The sequence below is a fragment of the Primulina huaijiensis genome, chromosome 11 (assembly GCF_012295235.1).
Source record: "Primulina huaijiensis isolate GDHJ02 chromosome 11, ASM1229523v2, whole genome shotgun sequence".
Classification (NCBI taxonomy): Eukaryota; Viridiplantae; Streptophyta; class Magnoliopsida; order Lamiales; family Gesneriaceae; genus Primulina; species Primulina huaijiensis.
In genome coordinates this window covers 24,019,015-24,037,938 of record NC_133316.1, presented here as the reverse complement: position 1 = coordinate 24,037,938, position 18,924 = coordinate 24,019,015, and the positions used below count along the sequence as shown (strand labels likewise).

At 31.5% G+C, this 18,924-nt stretch overlaps 2 protein-coding genes across 3 annotated transcripts; one reads left to right on the top strand and one right to left on the bottom strand.

Annotated features, from left to right (window-relative positions):
* Positions 1 to 10,380: 10,380 nt before the first annotated feature.
* On the bottom strand, positions 10,381 to 11,845 carry LOC140988510 (putative pectate lyase 2). The gene is made up of 4 exons (XM_073457512.1): positions 11,162 to 11,845; positions 10,944 to 11,047; positions 10,712 to 10,850; positions 10,381 to 10,603 (listed from the first exon to the last, which is right to left on the bottom strand). Exons 1-4 carry the CDS (start codon positions 11,843 to 11,845, stop codon positions 10,385 to 10,387), a joined length of 1,146 nt encoding a protein of 381 aa, XP_073313613.1. The 3' UTR covers positions 10,381 to 10,384.
* A 3,209-nt stretch (positions 11,846 to 15,054) lies between these two features.
* Positions 15,055 to 18,282, top strand: LOC140987116 (uncharacterized). 2 transcript variants are annotated; one of them, XM_073455522.1, is made up of 7 exons: positions 15,055 to 15,415; positions 15,715 to 15,781; positions 16,422 to 16,468; positions 17,138 to 17,225; positions 17,375 to 17,508; positions 17,590 to 17,688; positions 18,026 to 18,282. In XM_073455522.1, the coding sequence occupies exons 1-7, from the start codon at positions 15,191 to 15,193 to the stop codon at positions 18,161 to 18,163; spliced, it is 798 nt and encodes a 265-aa protein (XP_073311623.1). In that variant the 5' UTR covers positions 15,055 to 15,190; the 3' UTR covers positions 18,164 to 18,282. The 2 variants fall into 2 exon arrangements, with proteins under 2 accessions (XP_073311623.1, XP_073311624.1); XM_073455523.1 differs by having other exon boundaries at positions 15,057 to 15,415; positions 18,055 to 18,282.
* Positions 18,283 to 18,924: the final 642 nt, after the last annotated feature.

Sequence of the window (18,924 nt, the reverse complement as noted above, 5' to 3'; positions counted from 1 at the left end):
ATACGCTACTAACATTAACCCTCTAGTTTAATTAACTTTTAATTAATTTTATAGGTGGGTGAAGCTTTTTTATATTTACAAAAATTACCATTTCATCATCTAACTACAAATTTTACGCAATATGTGGGTGAAGCTTTTTTTATAATTACAAAAATTATCATTTCGTCATCTAACTCTATATTTTACGTTTCTCTTCTTTTTTTATTTTTTCTTCTACAATTAAAATTTCAAAAATTAATGACTTTAATTTTTTTATAACAACTTATTTAATTAATCTCCAATTTTTCTACTGAACACACTTATCACGTGTGTCGCGTTATTCCATGTTATATCGAGATTGTTTATCTCCTTGTTCTAATACTATTAGATCCGTGAGTCCGTCACTTTTTATGGAAGTTGACGAATAATTTTTATATATATTTACAGACACTACAATTTTTTTATGGAAGTCGACAAATAATTTTGTTATCTCCTTGTTCCAATGCTATATCGGGATTGTTTATCTCTTTGTTCTAATCCTGTTTATCTCCCTGAACACAAATAATTAAACTGTTGAACTATCTTCTATTTTATATATATACACACACTACACTAAAGTTCCACTCACCTCCTGTTCATTTCATAAACAAGTGACCGTTTTTAAATAATTAAATCAAAAAATAATTTAATGCGTACTAACTCTTGATTTGCATACATTATTAACATGAATTTAAATTATGGGTACGATTTATAATAATGATATATATAAAGTTTTAAAATGAAGTTTATATGCAAAAGAACATGAAGCCAAGAGAGATCGGAGTGAGAACCAGTCCGAGTGAAGAAAAAGTTTTTATATCAATCATCATTGGGTATGCAACTACACTACTGGGGAGCTGATAAGAGCACCACATACTCAAACAAACTCGAGCTCCTAACTTAGCCTAAGCGGTATAAGAAGACCATGATGATAGATTAGAGACCTTGTGTGCGTCCTCACATCATGATCACTGTCGGAGCATCTTGGGTCAGGCATCGATTCTAGGCCCGCAAGTATGGATCACTATACCTCAAAATCATTAGTATGCCAATCAGGGCACGTAAGGACGATGTGACGAAAGTAGAAGCATCATGGGTTGTTAATCGTGACAGTGTTAGGGGGAGGGCAGCGCAAGACATGAGCAGCCGTCTGATAATGAGAAGTGATTGGGTACTAAAAGCAAAGTCATCATTACCTTTTTTCTTACAAATACTCAGGTTTGCTCGATCATTGAGGACATTCAATTGATATTTTCACACTCACTTAATATATACTCCCTGTATAGTACTCTAATTTTCTATGTGTGAAAATTGATTGACTCGAGTGTCGGAGTGTTTATACGGAAAACTCTTCCGACTTCCCACTAACGTTCTTTTTTTTAAAAAAAAAAAAAGTGTGCAGATCACTCAACTCAAGTTTCCTTTTTTTTGGTTACCAGTATTGAGAGGAAAGAAGCACGAGTTGATTCGATAAATTGCTCACTCAACTCACTTAATTTATCCGAAAAACATCAAATATTATTGTTATTATTATTAATTGTCGTAAATGGCCGACACGGGATGGAAAAAGGTAAATGGGAAAAAGAATATCACTTCTAATTTTCATTTGTTTTGAAGTAACTTTCGCTTGATATTCCGATATTGACGTTAGTACAATTTTGAACTAGTACAGCTCTTATCTATTTTTTTCTTTTCTCTCGAGAATATTAAAATGAACACGTAACTTGCAAATTTTCAATATTTACACCGTTCATGACCAAAACCGTACTCGATAATTGAACTGCTTTAATTTATTCTTGAGAAAAATATTCCATTCACAAATATATCATACGCGTAAAATTTAAAAAATAGATAAAAAAAATATGGGCAGGTTTACAATTTTTATAAGTATTTAGAAACAGTGAATCCAATATTATAATTTAATCGTGATTTTAAATACAGTACTCTATATCATCTAAAAGAGAATAACGGGCACATAAAAAATAATATAAATAGGAGATTTGTTTGTCGTTGATAAAGATATATTTTAATCGAAAACGTGTTTTTCCAAGTAATCAACGAAGCTTTTACTTTTGGAAGAAAAAAGAAAATTAAAGTTGTGCATGGAAATATACTTTCTCGTGCCGCCGGCTGATTCGATAATTCAAATACATGCATGTAAACACAAGGTGGCCTACCCGACAAATTGTTCGTGCAACAAATTCTTAACTCCTTTATAAATATTATATTATATTCATGTATATATATATATATTATGGTAATTGTAGAGTTGCATTAACTCCGATAATTGAATTTATAAAAAAAAAAAAAAAAAACTCTATCACGTCGAATTTTTATGTGCCTAATTTAGTGTTTAAAACAATCACACCAATTAAAACTCACTACAACAATTGACAGAGACGATTTTTTTCCTTATCTGCCTGTGTTGCTTCCATAGCAAATATTTAATAAAACCTTTCAGTTCTCAATCACAAAATATTTATATAATATATAATACCATGCATCGCTAGTGTCTATTTATTTAATTTCGTGAAATACGATTATTTAATTCAATTGTTTTCTATTAAATTATAAATCTTGAATGAGTAGGGGTGGTTAATTCATGGTTGTAGCTTTTAAATAAGTTTCTATTTTTCAAAAGAAAAATCTATGTAATTATTTCTTCTGAAAAATTGATTTTCCTTCATCCTAAGTATATTTTTAACTTTTTGTTGGTATATTTCATCTGATTCATTTTCTCCACATGGTAATTATTAAAATATTAATAGTGATTAATGTAAGCAGAATATGTCATAAATTATTTCAAAAGTTTACTACCCCCCAAAAAATAAAATAAACATCTTAGTTTATTTTTGGTATTATTTATAAATTATTCTACTACTGGTTAAATTCATATTCCTTCTATATTAAATTAATCCTTATAATTTAGACAAGTTTTTTTCTTAATATATATTTAGACAAGTTTTTTTCTTAATGCAGGAGCAATTACGTGGAATCTACAGATTGAAGAGAAGGTCAACAAAGCGGCGCTATAGTCCAATCAATTTAAAGAAGACAACGAAATCAGACAAAAACTAAAGTTGACTGAGATCAATTTGTGTTGACCAGAAACATCTACACCCACGTGGTTTACTTCCATCACGTAGAAAATTTGATTTGTTAGGTGATTGGACCACTACAATTAAATATAAAGACCGCTCACCTATTCAAATTAAATACTTCATGAGTCAGACTTCGTGTTTATTAAAATTAGAAAATATTTAAAAAAAAAATTTAAGAAACTTATAGTTAATTTCATCCAAAAAGAAAACGAAAAGATACAAAATGTCCGATATTGTCCTATACTTTTTTATTTTGCTTTTTTCATTTTTGGTTAAAGAAAATGAAGAAGTTCCTGTAGCTAAATTTGATGTTTTAGTCAAGACTCGTATGCTAGAAAATAATTTTCCTACCCAACACATAAAGTTCAACGTGATAAATCTCTAATTTCAAATACCCCACCTTTATGCTTTCCAACTTTGATTGTTAGTTGTCTTTTGAATTTTCATTTCATCGTGCAGATTTTACCATTGGAGTGCAATCTTTAGCTTTACCTAAGACTATACACGAATTCACGAGTTGGTTAGTGAGTTTTTGAGTTTATAAAACTCCATAATGTTCGAACTTTTTTTTGTCTCGAACTCGAGCCAAAATTATTTGTTCGATAGTTCGCGAGCCGTTTGTGAGCCTTATAATTTTATTAAGATAATATAGTTATATATTAAATATATATACATTTCGAGCTTTACGAATATTTCAAAATTTTGAACTTTAATTTTCAAGTAGTAGTTCGAATAGCTCGCGAATAAATTTGAACATTTCGATCAAGCCGAACTTGAATTCAAATTTCACATCTAACCGAAATCAAGTAAAAAAACATAGAATTTTCGAGCTTCGAATTGAACTCGAATATTCTTAATTCGATATGGATTCAAGCCATAAATTTTTACTAGTATTCAGTTCGATTCATTTTGTTTACAACCCTTATTTTTACCAATAGTGCCCAGCAGCAAAACAATAAGATAAATGCTAATTCGAACACATATTGTATACTTTATTTGTCTCAAATATATAAATTTGTTTATTTTTTATAGATAAGAAAATCATCGGAGAAATAAATTTTACGAGCAAACTTCCTATCATGTCATAATTTAATTCATTAAAAAAATATTTGCACATTTTCCAAAAGGCAAAAACTTGTGTGAGACGGTCTCACGGGTCGTATTTGTGAGACGGATCTCTTATTTGGGTCATCCATGAAAAAGTATTACTTTTTATATTAAGAGTATTATTTTTTATTGTGAATATGGGTAGGGTTGATCCGTCTCACAGATTAAGATCCGTGAGACGGTCTCACATGAGACCCACTCATTCCAAAAAGCTTAATTAATAGAGATATATTTTAGTATAAAAAATATGTATATATCTACTTCATTTAGAAACTGAACAATATACTTGGAACAAACAAAAAAAATCTATATAATTATGACGAAGATATTATAATTAAAAAAATTACAATTTTGGACTTTTATCTTTACAGAAATGATTTTTCAAGCAATTTGAAAGATATTTTGATTAAGCTAGTCAAACAACGTTCAGGCCAGATTCTGAGAAATAGCGAATGAGAAGTTTACATTTACCTAATCTTTAATTGATTTATATTTGCATGACAATGTATGAACGCGGATTGGCTCATTAGATCCCAATAAATTATTATTATTGCTAAATAAATTGAGGGAAGAGTTAGGTTTGAAATTTGTGAAAGTATTATGAATCTTATAAGAATATTATCTTCAAATTTGTCAACACAAGTAATTAATTTCACACATTGCACCGAAACGCCCACGTCGCCTCATCGGATATATATATATATAAGTTTTAGAATTATTATTTATCTTTTTTATATTTTATATATATATATATATATAAGTTTTTGAATTATTATTTATATATATATATATATAATATAATATAAAAAAGATAAATAATAATTCTAAAACTTAATATTTGAGTCCTAAATAAATACATGCGACATGCATACATATGTATATATATTTCCTCCTAGCATAGGCTAAGCTGTATCTATATATACTTTTATAATTTTGAAAACTCATTTTGTTATCTAAAATAATAATAATAAAATTAAATATCTATCTTTATTATTCTCGATCTTCATTCATAAGAATTTGCGCGTGAGGATGAAGAAGAATAACAAGAGATTAATATAAGATTATTTAATTTAGTTAATATAAAGGATAAAAAATCACAATTAATTTACAATTAGAAGAAGTTTTAATGGGAAAGTAAGTGTTCATTAACGTTGAAATTTGGATTAGGATGATAATAAAACATAAAAGATTAGGGCAGGACTTGGAAGCATGCATGTCCAATTATGTATATGTCTAAATCAAATTAAGCAAACTTCTTAACATTTTTGGTGAAAAACTATATGGGAAAGTAATTAAGAATATCATTATGAATTTGTTGATTATGTCGAAAGTATTCGATTGTGATTAAGATATTCAAAGTAATCCATCGGAAAATCAGACTTTGTATGTGTTGGAAGTTTGTGTGAGCTATTTATTTTCAAAAATGAATACTTTTTCTTGGTTTCAAATGAACTTCTCTTCTTCTAGAAAACGAAAATTGACTTTATGGGAAAAGATATGGCTTCAAATGTTGATTAAAAAATTCCGATGAAAATAATGGATATACTCGGCAGTATAAAAATATATATGTATTTGGTAAAAAAAAAAAAATATTATAGCTGTGCAAATTTTTTTTTTAAAAAAAAATCATTGAATTACAAATAATTATTAACAAAAAATTGATTTGAAATCAGTGACTCTTCTTACAAAGTGTTTGTAACTCTAATTTCTTCGTAATTTTGCAAACAGTCCCTTTACTTTTTTGTACTTCGAAAAAGGTTGCTGTCATTAGTTTGGAATTTCAAACTTGACTGGGAAAACAAGACTAATTGTGGAGAAGTAGAGATGATAATCTCAAAAGAAATTGACCTTTATTATCGCTACTCCCTGTTTGGCCGTGGATGATCGAGATTACCAAAGAACGAATATTACCCGATACCATTTCCCGAGTATTGGAGATTGTAATGGACTTACGTCAATACATAGTTGGGCCTCATATAATGATCTGGATCATTATACAGCGGCAGATGTAAATTGCGCGCCACTACTTTATATATTGGATTTTTATAATGGGCTTACGAGTCGTTGGTTTTTTTTCATATAGAAAAAATTAAAAAGAAAATTAATTTTTTCAAATAATGCATTTTAGGGGGGCGTTAATATCACACAACGCCAACTCGGACCGCGGCTTTATACTAAAGAAAAATATCATTTATCACACTCGTGAAACTAAAAATAGTATACAAACACTTATGTAAAATAACCTATTATTCATAACTGTAAGTTTTTAAACTTTTGAGATGTTGTAACGATGACGAGCCGTAAGCTGATCCAAGATGAGCATCATATTAATACATAATTACTGGTCATGGGCTGTAGGTTGGTCTAACATGATTCGTAGCCAAATTCTCATGTACCGTCACTCATAGAATATCTCATAAATTGGAAAGTGGTTTATTTCGCATTTCCCAACACTCGAACGCAGGATTTTCAAACTTAAGTACCTAGATTCCTTTAGTGTTGGTACTAAATGAGTTACGGTGCATGAGCATGGACATGAACTATGGCTCATACTGGACTAATTTACGACACATGATCAATAATAGTATATGAGTATGAACTGAAACTCATATTGGACCAGTCTACGACCATGATCATTACACCTATTGTCATTTGAATTTGATAATATAGTAAAGTTAATATTTATTAGCGCATGACAAATTTGAATATAACTTAACTGAAAATTAAGAAAAATGGTAGGGGAATAGTGGTTTTGTGTCCAACATCATATCCCCTCAACTTTCTATAGTTACTGCTTAATCACAATCCCTGAGTACTATTAATTAACAATAATTTTATAGATTGCGCGGCTCCGCAAATCCTGCATATCTCTCAGTATTCCACGTGGTTGGTCAACTTTAACTAACTTCTCACCAGACATACCAACCCGGATTAATCATGGGGTAGGATTAATAATAAAATTGTATGTATTTAAACATCGTAAATGAATTTAGTTTTCAAAATTTATAGTCATTAAATCCAACTTCGTAACACTGGTTAAACCACTTGAATCGTATGATTTGGAATGTATTAATTACTACTCATTAAAGTTTTTGGGCTCATCAAATATTATTTATGCACACATGACTTTCTTAAGTATGATTTACTTGAGTAACGTAGATTACATGCAATCATTAATATGAAGTTTAACAAATGCAAATTTCAAAAAAAAAAAAAAAAACTATACTGAATTCTCACGTAAAAAAAAAGTATAGTATATAAAACATTACTACCATAAGATAAGACTAAATGAACAATTTGAAAAATATTATAAATGTCAAAGTCTACTTTCAGTTTGTTCAGTTAAATGCACTTAGCAAAGCAGAGGAGATACTGTTATGATATTTTTAATGAGATTGAGAGAAGGAGAGAGACCCGGCGAGAATGTGGGGTCGGCGCCGACCTTCCATCACCCCTACACCAATCTGTATCCCGGCCTTTGTGGATTTGCAATCCACGTACGCACTCTGTAGGCCTATTTATATTGACTTTTAATAAATTATTATATCATTACTATTAATTAATCACCATGGAATAAGTGATTTATTGTTATCAACAATCATTTGGTATATAAATTAATTTTGTGTGTGTATATATAATGGAGTATGCATGACATAAAATAGAGTGCTTAAAGAAATTATTTTCATTTATCAGTGTATTGATTTGAATAATTAATATAGTAACGTAAATAAAATATATATGAGATATCAAGTTCATAAAATTAATAAGATATTATCATTTCATTTTTAACTTTTTTGTTGTGATTTTGTTTTATATTTGTAATATCTTTGTTGTGATATAATAAATTAATAAAAGATTCATATATTACATGAGTTTTGAACGGTACATTTTAGTTTTCGTTCTTGACTTTACTTATTTATTTATTTATTTATTAATTTAGATTATATATATTAATTGTTTAATATTACAGGTCCTCACACCCTCCAAAAGTCAAAAGTTAAGGAAAAACATTAAATTATAAATAAAAACCCAATAAATCGCAGTTGACTTCAAAGTGTATAAAGTGAAGCTGCTCTCTTCTACTATCCTTCTTATACACAGCACCATAAAAAGAAAAGAAGCCCCAAATTCTTTTCCTTCTAAGAAAATGATTTGCTTGTTTGCAGAATCCAATATGTGCAATTTCACCTTCATCTTATTCACTTGCATATGGATCCCATTCCTCCATGTAACGCAGTCCGTTATCAGGCTTTTCAGATTCCTTTTAAACCCACATGATCATCCCGAGAACAACCGTTTTCAAGAAACTCCACTGTGGGAGCTTGATCTTCCGGTATCACAGTTTCAAGGTTCGGGATTTCGCAACAAAAACGGAGGAGAGACAGTTGTGGAGAATGAACAAATGTGCTCAATCTGCTTGATGGAATTTGAGGAGGCGGATCTGGTAAACCAGTTGCCAAAATGTGGGCATGTGTTTCACGTCGATTGCATGGAGAAATGGCTGGACAGATGTCAATTCACCTGCCCTCTGTGCAGGTCCCTGGTGTTGCAGACTCGTCCATCGCCATGCAAAATGTGGGATTCCGCTGTTTGTGTTTTGCCCAATGATCTTGATTGCTAGCGTTTACTAGCTGGCTAGCTTGTTTTAGGCTTATATTGTGATGTGCAGATCACAATATATGCCTTATCTATAGGCTGGGGAACATTTTCTTCTTGTCGCCTTTGACAACACATGATGGAATTTGTTGCTTATTTTAGTCAAACTTTATCCTTATTTTTATACATTCAAAGCAATTAAATAGTGGTTATTCAAGTTTATACATTTGTTTATGGCTTTGACTTGTGCTGTTATATATTCAACTTCTTTCAGGGGAGGCTCTTGCGGCCAGCAAAATATAACAGAAGCAGTCTTGCTTTTATTTTCCTAATTTAGTCCAAATTTAATTTTTATAAAAATTTAATTTATATTTCCTTGGTTAAACATGTCTAGGAAATGCCCTCCTTCCTTTTTTTTTTTTTTTTTTTTACTATGAGATATCGTTTGAAGTTAAAGATAAGATAATAATATGAAATAAATAATAATAGTTAATATAGTACTTGATTTGATTGATAAATAATAGTTTTTTTGGTTTGATTGATTAAATTTGAGATAAGATGATAAATTATTATTTTGTCTTTTTAATAGTTAATAAAATTTTAATAATATTATTCATTAAGGGTAACATTGTTACTTAAATTCAATGATTTGATTGATAGAAGATAAATAAATAAGGATTTGATTGATTTAAGATATATAATTAGTATATAGATAAATAATATTACTAAGTAAACATAAGATATGATAAGATAAATGATCAGGAGATTAATTATATGTAACTTCATGCTGCACTTAAAAGTATTTTCGGAATAAAATAGTAATGATGGAGCATTATTATGGTTGCAACGATGTGAAGTACCATTGTCTTGGTAGGGGGAATCAAATATTAATCCTCAGTATTGGTGAAACGTTCGCCTATTTCACCAACTTCATTAACACTCATGTGAGGCTAAAGATATGAATATATAAAGTATCAAACTATCATTCTTGATATATCGGTTATATTATTGTCGGATTAACATTTTACCAAGGTCGAACTCTAGTGAAATCAATTTCACTATTTAAACGGGATTGAGTGCTTTTTATTTTATATTTTGTACTAATAAATTCGATCGGAACCATATCGAAACTGATGTCTATCACGATCTCCAAATTAATATTTTCATGATAAATATTGAATTCATTACAGCTATCGCTAATTAGCGCAAATGATTTAATTAGCATCACCAGGAAAGTTTCAAAAAAAATATGTGTAGATCACTTTTCAAATCGCTATTTAATTTGAGAGCACTTGACTCAAAATCCAAGTAGTATATAACGAAATCCAATTATGTTAAAACTTGAACATTATCGTCTTGTTCCGCATTCGACGTAAAGCATTCGACGTAAAGGGAATCTCGATATTGGAAATGTCAAAAAAAATAAAATTACAAAGGTCACGATAATCACTTAGATTAACGTCTTCCTGCACCTCACAGATTAATTTTGTACAGTTAATATGTGGGAGCTCTGCTGAAGTATTATCTACAGAAATATAGAGAGAAGTTAAAATAACGAGTAATCAACATGGTTTATAGGCAGTGCAGGTCAATGGGCCTGCGTCGGATGTTAGAGCCAGCGCCATGGATCCATCAGCCACTTGAAACGACTGCGCGTAGGTGTAGCCGGTGGAAATGCTTCCATGTCCAGATGGAACGAAGTATGCGCCGTTCATGAATTTGTCCTTGGATGATCTCCATTTCCAGTTCGTCCAGCCACTCTTCACCTCTCTCTTTGTAACCTGTTTTAATCATTAATAATAGCTAATCAGTATAGCCAAACAATTTACAAAAATATTAACTGTTAAATATATCTCCGAAGAATTTATGCATAATATTTAGCTATTTACTTGTTTCACGTCACGGTTATTAGGCGCCATGAAGTAGTTTCCCTCACTGAAAATGGATGGATTTGCGCTTCCGCCGATGGCATACATCTCCCATTGATCATATCTATTATTAGCCACATGCGCGTAACCTAGCCTAACCCTGCTCATTTACATGAAAGTAATCTGTTAAATTCATGCACACAAAGACCATAGTTAAAGATGATGATATATATTTGCATACACACATGCGTACCTTGGCATTCTTTGAACTAATCCCGGGCCAAAATGGTTAAATGCTACTGTCACTCTTATTGCTTTGTCTTCTACGTTGTTATCGTCATGCCCGAATAACATAACCTGCCAAGACGGGACAAATATTAATTTATGGCGATTCCGATTCAAGTTAATTATGATTTAGTTGCCGCTAATTAAAACATGATTTCACAAGAAAATATTTTGATAAATACTTACTTTGTCATGGTTAGAGAAGAAGTTGTTAGAAATGGTGATTCCAGTCGAGGCATGAATTACATCAATTAATCCATCATAACAACGAGCAAGATAACAATGATCGATCCAAATATCAGATGAATCGAATAAGTCAATCCCGTCCCCGTCAGATCCACGACGATTTCCAGCATGGGTCGGGCTATCACGAACTATGCCCGATTTTCCAGGTTTGCAATCATGAATACCGATCCCATGTATGATCACATGGCTAACATGCTGGATAGTGATGCATGGCCCATAAGCAATCTCCACTTTAGCCCCTCTTCCATCTATCGTTTTGTAGCTATTAATCATGAGTTCATTTTTCAGTGTAATAACCATGCTTCTACCAAATACAATCCACAACGGTTTAGCTTGGATCACACCGTATCGAAGGGTGCCGGGTAAAGGGTTGACTGGGTCGTCTGATGGATCTGTGACGACATAAATGGCACCATATTTTCCTCCAATGGCATTTTTACCAAACCCAACTGCGCAATCAGCCAAGGCATGACGATTTGTGGCCCAGTTGGACTGACTCCTCCAGCATGAGTCTATTGGATTTAAGATTTTGGTGGTGTAGTCATCCTTAGCTAGTGATGGTGATAAGTTGATGAAAGCTAGAATTAGGGTTAGGGTTAGTGGAAGAGAAGGTGGGGAGGCCATATTGGATTTTGCGGTTGAGTTTGGAGGAACAAAATGTGTTATCATATTTATATGCACATATCTTGTCTAAAGGTGGCATCCACGTTGTAATAATAAGTTGGACTTATTTCTTAAAAATTTTCGTTGGGTAATTTAAGATGGTGTTTGGTGGATATTAAACGTGATGGCACGAGTGGGAGTGTTTTTGACTTTCGAGTTTAGACCCGGTCCACTAAAATTGGAGAATATGGGGAAGTATTTGACGGCCGTACTTTTATTCATTACAAGACAATATTTCTTTGGGGGGATTCATGCTTTCTTCTTTAAAGATTTTGAAATCGAGCTAACTTAATGCATTATTAGTTTTTGTTATAATTTTGATTCATCTATTGTCAAATTTCAATTTTAGTCATGTATTTTTACAATTTTTAATCTTTTTTGTTGGTAGTCTAATGTGACACTACAAACTTTAGTGTCACGTTGGGGAAAAAAAATATGTTGTAAAATCGCAAAATTTTAAAAATGCGGTTTTCTCCATATAAAATTCTTAAAATTGAAATTCGAATTTAGTTTTATTGAAGGGACAAACCAATTTAAAGTCTCCATTAATGACTTTGGTTTGTTTATTTTTGAAATTAAAATATGGAAAGAATAGATTGAACAAATTTTAACTTGATAAAAAATATATTCGACATTTTGAAAATGGGGGTTGCAAAGGATCTAAATCAAGAGTATTTCTCTTATGATGTGTTCAAATGTTCATGCTTGGATTATTAACAAATATATCAAATTCCATAAAAATGTGATCAGTAATCCATATGATCTAATGATATTAAAATATGGAGAAAAACACTCCCGATGTATCATAGACTAACTCATATATATGGTATAAGTTCACTTGTACATTGTCCTACATTTTCAACGCTATGATCTTAATTTAGGTAAATTAAATACAAGGGCAGCAAAGTATTAATTAATTCATTAATTTTCAAAAAATAAATTTGGTGGAAGATGGAATATATTCTAAGCTAGATTAAAGTAAGCGATTTATATCATAGGCATTTAATTTAACTATAGTATGGGCTGAACGGGAGAAAAAGTGTGATCTAAAAACCACTTTAATTTATTAATCTTTACATATAAGTTTTTTTAGAATGTAAATATGCCAAAACCATACTAAAAACCCATTACACTAAAAGTAATGAAATACTTTCCAAGAATTTTTCATCGGGGCAAATCTCATATTGAGATACCAAATGGAATTTTGGGTAATTTGTTTAAACTGCAAGAGGTTAATTTGTTCGTGTTTAATAATTGGAGTTGGAAAGATTAGAAGGCGTAAGTTGAGGTCTTAAATTTCTTCCAATATTTTAAATTTTTTAGTTTGACCTCAAACCGTTAGTCTATTTCAAATTTAATTAAAAGGATTAAAAAAAAAGAGTAACATATTCTCTTCTTTTTTTTTTTATTTATTTTTGAAGGAAAGAGTAACATATTCTTTGTCTTATAAAACAATATTAAATCGATACTTTAATGATTAAGACAATTTTATTGAAATATATAAATAAAAAGCTCATGAATCGATTCACAAGAATTCAAACGACACCGTGTAGAAGCTCAAACTTAAATAGTACACGAGTCTATTCATCTTACAGATTTAATAACTTTTTTAAATGATAAATTTTTATTAAATCAATATATTTCATTGACTTTTGTAGAATCACGTAAAGTTTTAAAAGATTTTCATATACACTGGTAGATTTATTTTACAAGATTTTATAAACATTAATAAATTTTTTCATAGAATTATATTGATTTTATATATCATAATTGTGTTTTTTTTTATTGATTTCTTGAACTAGCAATCGAACATGGATAGTTTTTGCCATATTAAAACAATTAATCAAGTAGTAAGCCTTTCTTTCAATCACATCTTCGAAACAAATACACAAAGTTCAAAATTCAACCAATTAAGCTTTTCAGCAAAAGATTAAAAAAAATTCAAGAAAATCTCAGGCACCATATACATTAACCAAATCAAACACCCACAATTAAACTATCTATATATGTTTATCGATCAACTTTGAATTTTATTGATTATCAGAAATTTTTAAAGCAAAACCCAAAAAATGAACAAAGCCTTAATCGATTCTTCTTCCGCCAATACATAGTGAATTAAGTTAAAGAAAGATCTAACAAGGACCTGAAATAGTAACACATACATATGTACCAGAAAGCAGTGTTCTAAAAAGCCCGTTTAAGCACGCTTAAGCTTGAATCTCGACAAAAACGCCACACTTAGGAGAAAAGAGGAAAAAAGCGGTCAAACTACAGTCTGACCGAATTAAGCGTAATTAAAGCTTTTAATCAAGCGTGCTTAAGCACAATTAATTGCATCTCTTTATTTTTTAATTTTTTTATTTTGAAAGTACGTATTTTTATTTTAAAATAATAAATTAAGTTTATAATTTATATGTTTATTTTTAAATTTTAATTATGATTAAGCGTGTCTGACAATGACTTGAAAAATATTTAGCATTTTTTAATGTGGACTAGTTGCAAAAACAAACAAAGATTGTAATTTTGATATTTTTTTTGCTTTTATAAATATGAAAAATAATCCATCATACTTAAATTTATCATATTTATGTATTATTTTATCTATTTATTGGTTTTAGGTAATTACAATTACACTAAAGATAAAAAAACGTTTTTTCACGCTTAAGCTCGTGCTAATCTTGTTTAAGCTTGAAAAGCTTGGAGCTCGACATCCACGTTTCAGGACGCTTTACACTTTTTAGAACCTTGCCATAAAGCACAAATCCAGAACAAAGGGACGCGAAGGGAGCAAATATAAGAAGAGTCCACGCAAATCTTTAGGACGGAGGATGGACATTTTTATTTTATTTTTTCACTTGTACTTATTGCTTCAAGGTTGTATGTAGAGAATTTTATAAGAGTGTAGATTTTTATAAAGTTTTGAAATTTATATTTGAATACATTAGTTTTTAATACTTTACAAAAATTTATTTTGAATATCAATATAAAAATTAAGATTGAAGATCTCTACATTTTTTTAATTCCACAAAAAACTTTAAATCGACTCCATGTATTGAAGCGCACAAGACAAGAACAAAATAGTTTCCTATTTTTAAAGTAAAAAATACTTTTATTTTTTTAAGTGAGAATTTATTTTTATATATACTATATTATATACTTTTAGAAAATAATGTTTTGAGGAAGAAAATGCTGAAATAAACCAAAAAAATATGACCCAACACAAATGCAGAGGAGAGACCACCGAGGCGGGATTCGTAAACAGCGACACAATCCAAGCAAGCATCATCCTCGTCTCCAGGATTAGACATGGCGGCGAGTTCCTCTGCTGAATGCGTGGCTGCGGCGGCGCTAAGATCGGTCCTCCAGCGGGTTAACAAGACAGCAGATCTTTCCGGCCGTGCATCTGATCGTATCCGAGTTGTAGCAGTGAGCAAGACTAAACCGGTACCTCTCATCCGCCAAGTGTATGACGCCGGCCACCGCCACTTTGGCGAAAACTATGTCCAAGAACTCATAGATAAAGCTCCTCAGGTCCAAAATTGATGTCTTTTTCTCTGTGATGCAGAATAGTAGTTCCATGTGGAATTTATTAGATAGTTGTTTACAGTATTTTTTTTTGTTACTGTTTGATTTTTGTTTGGGCAAAAAGGTAGCATGTTTTTTGTTGCTTATTGATTGTTGCCTGGGCAAAAGGTAGCAACTTTAGCCATTACGAACGTCTAGCATCCCGTGGATTCTAGGTTTCTTAAGTTTTATTGATTGGTTAACAGTTTAATATGTATCTCTGTTATGAAATCATGGGTTATCTTTCATTTTGTGGTAAATTGCAGCTTCCCGATGATATAGAGTGGCATTTCATTGGGAATTTGCAGAGCAATAAAGTGAAACCTCTTCTAAGTAAGTTTGGAATCATCTACCTCTCTAACCCCCCTTCGTATACTCGATCATCACACTCACAAGGGTAGACATCCACTAATTGGTTGGTTTAGGGTATTTACTGATAGTTTTGAGTTTCAGACTCAGCTTATTACCATGAAAAGCGAGTTTGTATGATGTTTTGTTGAGGCTTTTTCTGAAACATTAAAATCTTGATAGTTGATACAGTTTCTTGAGTGTGAATATGGCATGATCGTGTGGTAAAATGCCGGCCCTTGTTTAATGACAATTAGCTGCATAGAACCTTTCCTGTAGGTTGTTGTCTTTTTTTTCATCAGTGATACTAAAATCGGTGCATGTGTTTTTAAAATCTATTCTTGTTTAAACAGAAATGATGGAAATGATGATTCGTCTTCCTTTTAGCTTCGTGAATGGACTTCTGTAATTCTAAATTTATGGTTTAAAGTATATGGCATGATATGAAAAGTTGTGCCAGAGAAGTGATAAATCACTGATTGAACTGCAGTCTGCAGATTATATGTACACTTGAAATTATTTGCTCTGTTTAGTCATTGCATGGTGATCAACAAATATGTGTAATTTAATAAATTTTCATGTGTGGTTTACTATTTTGATATGTGTCAATGCTTGTGACTGGCAGATGGTGTTCCAAATCTTTCCATGGTGGAGACTGTTGATGATGAGAAGGTGAACAAATATTATCTTGTATATTTTGTGCCAAAATGAGACCCTTGTAAATGTTTGGTACCATATAGTTTGAGGTAGAAATTGACACGTGGAATTCTTGAAGAACTGTCACAATTGCACCCCGATGGTTTCATGCTTATGTACCGTGATGTGATTTTTATTCTGGGGTGTAGTTACTTCTAACTTCAGCTTCTTTTAGGTATTGTTATGTTAAAAAAGTCTTTCATACGATGATGTCCATTGAAACTGCCCTGATTCTTCCTGTCTTAAGTTGGCTTGTTTTGTAAAGATCTAGAATGCAATATAACTTTTTGGGATTGTGGCTTTATGGAACTCTGAGTGTTATATGTGACTAGGAATTCAGGCAGGATCATCGCTCTTAAATTTCACTGTAGCGCTTATGGAACCTATTTATTGTACCAATAAAATTTCTCTCCTGAATTGTATGCCAGAGTTGAAGCTTAAACCAGACTTTGCAAGAGCCGCCAAGTGTATGTTTGTCAGCATAAATGGGAATTTCCAATTATTTATGTCCAGTTGGATTCCCTGCTAATCACTTTTAATTTCTGTATATTTATTTGTTCAGTGGTTTTGTATGTGATGTCCTTACTATTAAAATGGATATTAAATATCTTGTTGGTTGCCCAATCTTCTCCTTGCTTCATGTAGATTGCAAATCACCTTGACCGTGTGGTTGGAAACATTGGAAGAAAACCTTTGAAAGTACTGGTCCAAGTGAATACAAGCGGCGAAGAATGTGGGTAACTTAAATATGTCTTCTTTTATGTGGTCCAGTGGTTCTTGTGAATTTGAATATACAGTCACAGTCATTGAACTTGACATAGGCGTACTCTATGGAAAAGTGAGGTGGATGATTTTAAACCTTTTTCCCTGTATTCTCTGTAGCTAAATCTGGGGTTGAACCTTCTGGTTGTGTTGAGCTTGCCAAACATGTTAGGCTGAACTGTCCGAACCTTGAATTTTGTGGTCTCATGACAATTGGGATGCCGGATTATACTTCTACCCCAGATAATTTTAAGGTAGGAATGTTTACTTAAATACTTTTGATGTGCTACATGAAAGGTTAATTTGCCTTAACTTATGACTTTAGCTGGTTTCAGACATTAGCAAACTGTAGAAGTGAGGTTTGCAAGGAACTTGGGATGGCAGAAGAGCAATGTGAGCTCTCGATGGGCATGTCTGGAGACTTTGAGATGGCTGTGAGTATTTCTGCAATTCTGCTACTTCTTGAGGTGCTTTACTAGTTTAAATAAATGACAACATGTGTGATATGTAACCTTTAGAGGTTCACCAATCAAATTTCTTTAATTCAATATGTTTCTTGATGTGTAAATATCCACAATCTAAACATTGTCTTGCACACCGCCACTGAAATCCCCATTTCCAAATCTTGGAGAAGCCTATAAAAAGGTTTGTCCCCCATTTTGCTTCTTTCTCCTGCATGATCTTTGTAAACCCTCTAAATTTCAGCACGTCGTTGAGTATCCGGATAACAATTGCTAAGCTCTAAATTTCTTCTATGAATAACTTGTGCAGCTGATAATTTACTCCGGGCATGATTGCAGATTGAGATGGGGAGTACAAATGTTAGAATTGGATCTACCATATTTGGAGCAAGGGAGTATCCTGAGAAACTATCAAACTAGTTTTGCTAATTATTTCTTAAGGACATGATGCAATTTTTTCATGGTTGTTGCCAATGTTGTACTCCTTTGCAGTGCTAATTGTCTTTGATAATGTATGCAACTACACATGTAATTATTGTTTGCAATGACTTGCAATTTTATGCTGCACTTAGGTAGTTTTGTAACTATTAAACCTGGTAATCATTTCAAACCATAAGAGGATTTGAGTAATAAAGTTCTGCTATCCTCTGGTAATAATTACCAGACCTAAGCTGATGGAGATATGATGACCCATAAACTTATTATTTGTACAAACACAATTCAATGGAACATGTATTCTACTGTTAAAATGAATAACAATGTCCGATTCAAAACAACTTAGGATATTTGGGCTATAGACAGATCTTGGTGGCCGATTCGGACAGACATTTGAGAGTGAACCTTATATTTATTACAAACAATATATTATGGAAATCACGCCGTATCTTTACCTAAATGTGTGCGTCAACGTTTAACTTGATCAAAGTGAGTGTTTGATTCATGGTTAAGAATTCGATTTTTCGTACTAATATTTTTTTGGGTTAGTCTGTCACACATGATCATATGTTCAGTACAACTTATTTGACTAATGTGATTTGCGGACTACTCTTTTAGTTCAAGAATTGTCAACCCAATCGTTATAAAAAAAATAAATTAGGTAAAATCTAACGTGACATTAAAAATAAATAATTAATCGAACCATTTCGATTGTGCTATTGGAAAATGGAATTTAGTGTAAACGAGAGATATAAATTGTGTCGTAAATGTATA

Coding starts and splice junctions, on each gene's coding strand:
- LOC140988510 (XM_073457512.1), bottom strand. CDS start 11,845: ATGGCCTCCCCACCTTCTCTTCCACTAACCCTAACCCTAATTCTAGCT. Junction 11,048..11,161: donor TCTTCTCTAACCATGACAAA/GTAAGTATTTAT, acceptor CCGTCTTGGCAG/GTTATGTTATTCGGGCATGA. Junction 10,851..10,943: donor TTAGTTCAAAGAATGCCAAG/GTACGCATGTGT, acceptor GTAAATGAGCAG/GGTTAGGCTAGGTTACGCGC.
- LOC140987116 (XM_073455522.1), top strand. CDS start 15,191: ATGGCGGCGAGTTCCTCTGCTGAATGCGTGGCTGCGGCGGCGCTAAGA. Junction 15,416..15,714: donor TCATAGATAAAGCTCCTCAG/GTCCAAAATTGA, acceptor GGTAAATTGCAG/CTTCCCGATGATATAGAGTG. Junction 17,689..18,025: donor CTGGAGACTTTGAGATGGCT/GTGAGTATTTCT, acceptor TAACTTGTGCAG/CTGATAATTTACTCCGGGCA.